At 41.5% G+C, this 9,675-nt stretch overlaps 1 protein-coding gene across 1 annotated transcript in view; it reads left to right on the top strand.

Annotated features, from left to right (window-relative positions):
- Window positions 1-7,591, top strand: part of si:dkey-246g23.2 (solute carrier family 66 member 2) — a 71,528-nt gene extending 63,937 nt beyond the window's left edge. Inside the window, exon 5 of the mRNA XM_041191866.1 lies at window positions 2,119-7,591. Within this exon, the coding sequence (XP_041047800.1) occupies window positions 2,119-2,293 (175 nt within the window). The 3' untranslated portion in view covers window positions 2,294-7,591. The remainder of the gene's footprint in view (window positions 1-2,118) is intronic.
- The last annotated feature ends 2,084 nt before the right edge of the window (window positions 7,592-9,675 follow it).

Consider the following 9,675-nt stretch of genomic DNA (forward strand, 5'->3'; position numbering starts at 1 on the left):
GATTATGTAGTTGTTGTAATTATAGTCATAGGCCTGAATTTTTTCAGTCAGCAGGTAGACTCGGCGGGAGCGAGCGGGAGCAGTCACAGAGCCACCCGCGATCAGCTCCGCGCCACCATTTTATTAGGGCGGGCCTTATAAGATGTGAGCGGTAGCCTCAGTACCACCTTTGCAGGGAGGGGGAGTCGGGGGCCAGCGCTGTTTCGCACATGCGCATGAAAGAGCGCTTCAATCTCCCTGAGGCAGCTCCGTGCCTCAGCGGGATGGAAGCGCTTTTGAAACAAATAAACGGGTCGAAAATTGAATTAAACATGTCCCCTCACACGACTGTTGTCAGACGAGATGGAACGCGTTTTTCTATTTCAGGAAACATTGTTATTTAATTCACAGAAGCTTCAGAAAACGCCCATCCCGCTCGTGGACGAGGTTTCCTAAAAATCGTGAAGGCCGCTCGGCCTTTTCGCCTGCCCGCCAACCTTAAGGTTGGACGGACAGCGTAAACAATGACCTTAATTACTTCCTTAATGGCCTTAATAGGTCGTTTAAATATCGGCGGGCGTGCAGCCGACACCAGCACGTGCCCGTCGAACGAAACATTGCGAGACAGCGCCATGATGTCAGGACGCACGCCGGAGTCATTTTACACGCTGGTGTATCAGGCCCTCCCTCTGAAAAATTCAGGCCATAATGAACTATAAAATAAAGTTTTTTAAAAAATCTGATAAAACTTTGACAAGGGCTACAAACGATGATACATTAAAAAGGCAATGTTAGAGAGTTTAATGTGTGACCTTAACGATAAGATTTTGTGCAATCTGATATTAGCCCAGTTTCCATTTCTTTGAGCTGTTGCTGCTGATTTGTTTCTTGATTTACATTACATGCTTTGCATTTTAATACTTTCAATTAAAAGTTGTGGGGATTGAAACTTAGGGGGTAGTGGGGATGGAGGTGTAAAGTGAGCACCTGAGGGAAAGAAGCACCTGTTAAACACCCTGCTTGAATTTCCAATTCCCTTTTCCACTGACTGTTATGCAAATGTTAAAGTTAAATTTCACCCCCAAATAAAAAACGGCAGAGAGACAGGTAAGGAACCGTTAAGGCTGAGATATACAGTATAATAATAAGGTTCGGGAGAGGAGAGATGAGTGAAAATAGTCATGTGGGAGAATTTTCTCCCTGTTGGGGGGGAGTTGGGCAGGAGTGGGCGTGGGCGGGAGCGCAGCCGATCGGCGCCCATGATTTACATGGGCGGGCCAATTAAGGCACCCAGAAGTGCTGAGTACTCCCTGCGCGGGCAGGGGGAGTAGGCTGAGTTGGGGCCCTGCGCTCTTTCGCATGAGCTGGGACATGTCAATGAAGTTTAATTAAAAAATTTATTTAATTTATAAACCCTTCATGAAACCTCATCCCGCCCGTGGATGAGGTTTCATGATAAATGCGAAGGCCGCCTGGCGTCATTTTATGCGTCGGCCCCCACACACCGAACAGAAGATTCTGGCCATGGAATCTGAAAAGATCGTAAAAATGGAGATGCATAGATCAGTACTCAGGTATAATGAAGAAATGCTGGTATGACACATGAGGTGTATTATCAAAGGGAGCTGAAGATAATTGGCAAAGGAACCAGAAGGGAGATAAGGAGAATTTGTCTTATACTCTGAGTTGCTGTGATCTAGAATGCAGGGAAGGTGGGAGCAGATCCACTAGTAACTTTTAAAAGGAATTAATTGCATGTATACCTGAACACTAATTTGTAGGGCAATGAAGAGGGAGCGTAGAAATGGGATTAATTAGATAGCTCTGTCAAAGAGCAGACATAAGCACGATGGGCTGAATGACCTCCTGTGCTGTAAGATTCTATGGGGTTATTTTTTTAACCCCAAAAAGGAGTGGGTTGTTAAAATTTTTAAAAACCTCAAGCTCATTTTTACCTATTTTTATCTCTTTACGTCTCTATGAAATGTCTTGGAATATTTCCATATGTTAAAAGTGCTATATATAATGCAAGTTGCTGTAATTGCTGTTTAATATTGTAAATTTAAATTTGCAATTGACAAATCACATTACCAGAATGCAGCATAATAATTTTCTTTTTTTTTTAATCCTTTTTTCTAGTGTGAAGATGGTGCTGTTGTGGACCCTGGGCGATATCTTTAAGACGACATACTTCATTGCTAATGCAACTCCAGTACAATTCTGGGTTTGTGGGACTGTTCAGATTTGCATTGACATTGCAATTTTCTTTCAGGTTTTCACCTATGGACAAGAGGAGCGTGAAAAATACACCTAACAAGATTGCATAGCGTCAGAGAATGGCTGCCTGGGCAGCACAGTGAGGCTAGATTTTTTTCTTCCCGTTTCTATGGAAGAATATCCTGTGCTGTGACATCATTCATCTAAAGTGCCTTAACCAAAGAAAGCATTTCTTTCCTGCAGGATGCATTCTGCTTTTGTCTAAAATATCTAAATTAAGAACTAAACCGTACCTCCAACATGCAGTGGGAAGAGGTAGCTTTAAGTATCTTTTATGATTTAGCTATCAGCAAGAAGAGGCGAACAAGGACAGCAGCAGCAAGAACAGAGAACTACGCACCTTTGTTAAAAGCATACATTAAGGTCTGACAAGATGACTATTGCTGGAATATGAGAATGGTTCTAAACATCTCCTCAAGCCTTAATATAAAATTAATTTTGTATTATAATCTAAACTTTCCACATACAGGTCGGTGACAGGAATTTTACTCCCTGCGAATGCGTTACCTGTCATTTTCCACTGGGCATAGGTATCAGTTCAGTTCTACACTGTCAGCACACGTTTGGAAAATTACTCCCTTTTTAATCCTTTAGGTTTTAAACAGTTGCCCAAAAGTATTAAATATAGTTGATACTGGCTTTATAGCCTTTATAGTGTTGTGTCTGACATATTGAATGACAATATTTAAAAACCAGACTATACAGAGGAGACTTTCATTTAAAATGATTGGAAATCCTGGAAAAATGCTGCAGATTTGGACCCTGAATCATTGAGAACTTATTTTTCAATGAGATCTATTAAAGGATCAATTCCAGCATTTTATTACATGATATTGTCCATTGCAAACACTGGAAATTGCTTTTTTGTTGTTCCTTCTACTGTTTTACACTATTTCTACTTTCTGTGCTTTGTGTTTCACTTTGTTTTTTTTTAAAAAGAAAACAATGCAACAATTAGGTGGCTTTACTCTTGGCCTGTTCCCTGAGCATTATATTTTTTAGTGATTAGTTATTTGGTCATTTCTAAACCAAACGTATCAAGTACACGCAAAATTTAATTTGCTGTAACATAAATGCTCAGTGCGCTGAACGAATCCTGTGGGTGGATAATCGGAGGAAAAGTGACCTTGAATAATGAATGTGATAAGGATATGCTTTATTGTTGAAAATAGTGCAGAGTCTAGAATATTTACATATTATTGCTGGAAAAGTGTTTTAAACGTTATTTCCTGCTTAGTAGGATATTTTTAACTATCTTAAAAGAAAATTAAGTTTTCCCTTGCTAAAATGTTATTTAAAGTAAAGTTAAGTAAGTCAGTTCTTAAAAAGTATGCAATGCACCTTTTGTTTAGATAAGCAGCTAACAGTCCAATGTAAATGCACTCATTGTCCCACATAAAAAAATCGTCTGTACGTTGTACTTGCAGTGATGCTACGCTGGTTAGACCTCCAACTTGTTTTTAATGTTGCAACATTACCTGTCCTCCTGAAGAAGGGTTTAAGGAAATATTTTACTTTCTCACACACAATTGATCTTCACCATCCACCACCAACGGGCAGCAAGGGGGTCAAAGCGACGGCGTTGCCTGCCCACATTTGCCAGTGTGAGACCCGGGTCATTGGAAGCCCTGGCTTGATTTAAATGCTGTTGGTGAGCTGCAGCTCGTGAGATACAGGAGGGCAGGAGATTGACCGGCTCCTAAGTTGAGCTGGCAGGTCAGGTCAATTTTGGTAGGGCAAGGTGGGTTTGTGATTCCGAGGTGGGGATCAAATGGAGCAGGAAGGTAGCTGGCTGCGGTCTCTTTTTTCTGGATGCCAAAAGGAATACCCCTGCTCCTCCTGCCCCAGGAGAATAAAATGGAAGTTTCTTGGGCTGTTTCATAGGTCTCCTAAGGGCCGTTGATTGTTCTGCACAACACCCTGTACAAATGGTTGCAGTGTGGACCTCAAAATTGCAAGTCAGTCTTACAGCCAGCATAGAGCACCAAGTTGTGTACTTATTCTGCTGCCTGTTTCAGATGGACAGGATGCTCGCACATTCGCAGGCTCATCTGGAATTCCCATCCAGAAGACCTTGTGCATCCAGCTCCTGCCCCTACACCATAGAGTGATTTTCAATCGTTGACCATCTCTTTTTCAGGCGATTAAAGGACCACAAGCAATTGAAAATCACCCTCGCTACTTCATAGCAAGAATTAGCAAGTCATTAGCAAGAATTATTTCATTACTTTGCTCCTCACACCCGTTTTAGGTTGTGAGCAAAAATTGGCAAGGCAGTAATAATGAAATTAAAGTCTAATAAAACATACAATACTGGAAACGCTCTGTCAGTCAGGCAGCAGCTGTGGAGTGAGAAATACAGTTAACCTTTCAGGTCAATGACCTTTCATCAGAACTCAGCTTTCCCAGTATTATGTTTTGTATTACAGGAAAGGCTGTCACTACTTTTATTTATCAGTATAGGCACATTTCCTTTTGTGTTAACTTTTAACAGAACTGAATACACTAGGGGCGGAATTTTACAGCCCCTGTCTTAGTGGGGGCAGGGTCGTAAAATGTGACGAGCCATTCAAAGGTCCATTGACTTTGGCGGGACCAGAAATTCCACCGGTGGGAGGGGCCATAAAATTCCACCCCATAAGGCCCCATTACCAAGTCTGCCTCCTTGCAAATAATTGGATAGGCTAAGGTGCAGGTGGATGCTCCATCTTTACAAGGATGAATGGGATTTCACAACCAAGGCTGACCATTTTCCAAGCTGATCCACCAGACTCTTCCCAGAGCTACTATGAAAGCCTGGTGAAACAACTGACAAAATCCAGCACCTTATATCCTGAAATAAAGGAATTAATCATTCATGGAAAGAAGACAAAAAATGTTGGGTGGGATTTTCCTCCCGATGCCAGCAGACTTTTAACGGCTTTCCAAATTTTCCCATCTTGCCCGTGACAATGCCCACCAGTGTCAGGGCTGGAAAATCCCACCCATGGTTTTGGGAGTTCCTCACCCCAACCCAGACCTGGTGCAAACCTGGATATCCATAGCCCAGTTACATGAGGCATACCAGCCTTCAAAGGGGCAGAAATGAACCCCACCAGGGCAACAGGCCCCAAGAGGCAACCTGAACCCCTGAAAGTGATAGGGTTACATCGGATATGCGGAGGCTATGGGCTGGCATTCGCTAATGAGGCTTGGGATTCCCAGTCGTCCCCTCTCCCTACCTCCCAGACGAAAGTCAGGCAGTTGAGCTTCCCGCAGCATGAGACAGGTAGGTGCCAGAGATACAGCCATAGTGGTGTAGATGCTCACTTACTTTGCAGAAATAATGTATCCTCCCACTCACCCCCGCAGCTGTGGCACAGTTGAGCACCGACAGTGAGATAGCCAAGCAATTACTAGGATTGCAACCTGCACATTTTTGGGCTCTTGGCATATGATTTTCTTTATTATTTTGTCTTTGAATATTTGCACAAAAGATTAAGTACAAATATATTTAAGTTACATGAATAAAGCAGACTTTACTAGTGCAATGCAAAAATTAATATCAGATGGTTTGTGCATACACAGTTATAGGGGGTGAGGTTTTTCCTCACCATTCAGAAAGGTTCGACTTTTTTTAGCCTATGTTATTACAGAATGTACTGCCGCAGTGGTTTTCAGGTTCAGTTTGACTGAGCTCCAGCAGGGCTGGATGACTTTATATTACATTATTCATCATGTTTTTTTGTACATGGGTAATACACTGGCGGTGAATTTTACCTGAGTTGTCAATGCCAATTATTGTCTTATACATTGTATTTGAATCAAATATATGCTTCTATACAATGAAGATGTTATTGAGGTAACTGAAGAAATGCTGCACGTTCATGTGCAGTCCGTAGTTTCACAATAATCCACCATATCTTTTGCCAAAGCATTTAATAATTTGAGGATGTTGATTCTCTGAATTAACAAAGTACCTTTGGAAATAGCACACTTTCTCCCATTGTGCAGAGATAGGTTTTCTATAATACCTATCAGGATAAGCTGAAACATTTTAGTTTTATACATTTTAATTTTGGCATAAATAAATGCCCACAGTCACTGCAGGATTGATTTTCTTACACATTCTCAAATTGTAGTCAGTCACTTCAAAAAAAAAATCATAACGCAGAATGACTAGATTTGATATGTATTATGTTCATTTCAGCTATTCATTCATACATGCATAACAGAGCTTTACTTTCAGCAGCTTGGTAATATTTAAGAGGCGTTAATACAGAGCAGGTATTTTTTGAAGTCATTTGTGATACAATATACAGTCCAGGGTGATTGAACAAGCTTGTACTCAACCTAAATTTTGTTTTAAATTTTGATTTTATATACATATTTATACTGGATACCACTCAGTGAATTTATGGTAGCAGCTACTCTCAGGTTTTAGATGATACTGGCAGAAGAAGCAGAACAAGAGTTTAAGCCAAACCTCTGTATTTATGCCAAGAGAAAAATGCTGCACCACTGAACCTCAACCTCAGCTCTTTGTATTGATACAAAGTACTGGTGGTGAAGCTTCACATGTAATTTCTACCAGTGAAATCCTCTCCCAGGCTCCCTCATTACTTGGAACATGAGTGGAGAATTTCAGATACAGTACTTAGTTAATTATCGTTTGCTGAACCAGGATTGCCAGAACATGCACTTGGCATTGAGAAATCTGGGACTTGTTTGATGATGTCCAATTTTGTTTTGTGTGCTGCCAGCATCACTGATGTCAAATCTGAGAGTATCTGTTATGCTTCCAATTGCCTTTAGTTAGATTCTGTTCTGGCACTAGTTCTATACAAGAGAATCAACTGAATTGTTCCCTGGGGCCATGCCTCGTAGTTCACTGAATGGTGCCCAGTAATGTGCAGGAGGTGATTTTGTGAAGAAAGAGTCCCAGTGCCTCACGAGATGAATGGACCACATAATTGATCCGACAGTGTTATATCTCTTCTTCTGACCCACACTCCTTATCTGGTGAAGTTCCATGCCAAGCTGGAAGCTTCTCAAAAACTCCCCTGATAGTACACACCAACATTGTAGATGAATTTATGTTGATCTATGCAAGGAATTGCCTTTGTGTCTTTTTTAACCTTCCAGGTCAAATATAACGTTTAAGAATCTACACATAAATTATCCTGTTTACTTTCAAATATTGTTTTGTAAGGAAAAAAGAACAAGCATTCTACATATGTATGTTATTCTGCTAAATAGCTTGACAATGTTGCATTTTGATGTCTTGTTTAATATTTCATTGTTGATAAGGACGAAAATATCATGGTGTTGTATTAAAATGCTTAATGAAAATGTATTTTCTTGCTTATTTCATATTATTGACATTAATTTTATGTATATTTAAACAATTTAAGCCTAATATACAAGTGAACAGTAATTTGAATTGAAACAGAACTCTGAATGCATCCATTTTGGGCATGATACACGAAATACAGAGGGCAAGAAAATGATTTGCGACCTGCCGATTCCAGTGGAGGTAAACAGCTCATAAATGTGGTGCAGCCACACCATTTATCTGACTGCAGCATAGGTCTCAACATCTGCCACACTGCTGGCTGCTCTATTGCTGCAGCCAGCCTTCTATTCTCTTTTTTATTTATTCTTTCGTGGGATGTGGGCATCACTGACTAGGCCAGCTTTTGTTGCCCATCCCTAATTGCCCTTGAGAAGGTGGTGGTGAGCCACCTACTTGAACCACTGCAGTCAATGTGGTTGGGGTAGGTACACCCACAGTGCTGTTAGAAAGGGAGTTCCAGAATTTTGACCCAGTGACAGTAAAGGAACAGCGATAGAGTTCCAAGTCAGGATGGTGTGTGTCTTGGAGACGAAATTGCAGTGGTGGTGTTCCCTTTCATCTGCTGCCCTTGTCCTTCTAGATGATAGAGGTCTTGGCTTGGGAAGGTGCTGTTGAAAGCGCCTTGGTGAGTTGCTGCAGTGCATCTTGTAAATTGTATACATTGCTGCCACTGTGCATCAATGGTGGAGGAAGTGAATGTGCAAGGTGGTGGATAGGGGGCCAATCAAGCAGGCTACTTTGTTTCTATCTCCATAGATGCTGCTAGACGTGCTGAGCTTTTCGAGCATTTTCTGTTTTTGTTTCTGATTTCCAGCATCCGCAGTATTTTGCTTTTGTCCTGAATGATGTTGAGCTTCTTGTATGTGGTTGGATTTACACTCATCCATCACACTCCTGACTTGTCCCTTGAGGATGCCTTGAGGACTTTGTGAGTCAGGAGATGAGTTATTTGCTGCAGGGTTCGTAGCCTCTGACCTGTTCTTGTAGTCACAGTATTTATATGGCTAGTCCAGTTCAGTCTCTGGTCAATGGTAACCCCCAGGATGTTAATAGTGGGGGATTCAGTGATGGTAATGCCATTGAACATCAAGGGGCAATGATTAGAGTCTCTCTTGTTGGAGATGGTCATTGTCTGGCACTTGTGTGGCTCGAATGTTACTTGCCACGTCTCAGCCCAAGCCTGAATATTATCAAGGTCTTTCTGCATTTGGACATGGACTACTTCAATATCTGAGGAGTCGCGAATGGTGCTGAACATTGTGGAATCATCAGCGAACTTTGCCACTTATGACCTTATGATGGAAGGAAGGTCATTGATGAATCAGCTAAAGACAGGCCTAGGACACTACCCTGAGGAACTCCTGCAGTGATGTCCTTGAACTGAGATGATTGACCTCCAACAACCATAACCATTTGTTCTAGTACATGAGTCACAAAAGGTTAGTAGGGAGTTACAGCAAATAATTAAGAAGGCTAGTGGAATGCTATCCTTTATTACAAGAAGAAATGAACATAAAAGTAAGGATGTTATCCTTATTAGGCATTGGTGAGACCACATCTTGAATATTGTGTGCAGTTTTGGTCTCCTTATTTAAGGAAGGATGTAAATGCATTGGAGACAGTTCAGAGGAGGTTTACTAGGTTGATACCTGGAATGAGCAGATTGTCTTATGAGGAAAGGTTAGACAGACTCTTCTTTTTTCCCCTGGAGTTTAGAAGAGTGAAGGGTGACTTGATTGAAGTATATAAGATCCTGAACGGTATTGACAAGATGGATGTGGAAAGGATGTTTCCTCTGGTGGGTGAGTCCAGAACCACGGGGCACTGTTAAGGGTTGTCATTTTAGGATAGATGAGATTTTTTTCTCTTAGAGGGTTGTGCGACTTTGGAACTCTGCAGGGGCATTGAATATTTTTAAGGCAGAGACTGATAGACTCGTGTTAGTCGAGGGAATCGAGGGTTATCAGGGGTAGATGGGAATGTGGAATTCAAAACACAAACAGATCAGCTATGATCTTATTGAACAGCGGAGCAGGCTCGAGGAGCCGAATGTCCTACTTCTGCCCCTATTTCGTATGTTCATA

This window comes from Carcharodon carcharias, chromosome 7 (assembly GCF_017639515.1).
Source record: "Carcharodon carcharias isolate sCarCar2 chromosome 7, sCarCar2.pri, whole genome shotgun sequence".
NCBI lineage: Eukaryota > Metazoa > Chordata > Chondrichthyes > Lamniformes > Lamnidae > Carcharodon > Carcharodon carcharias.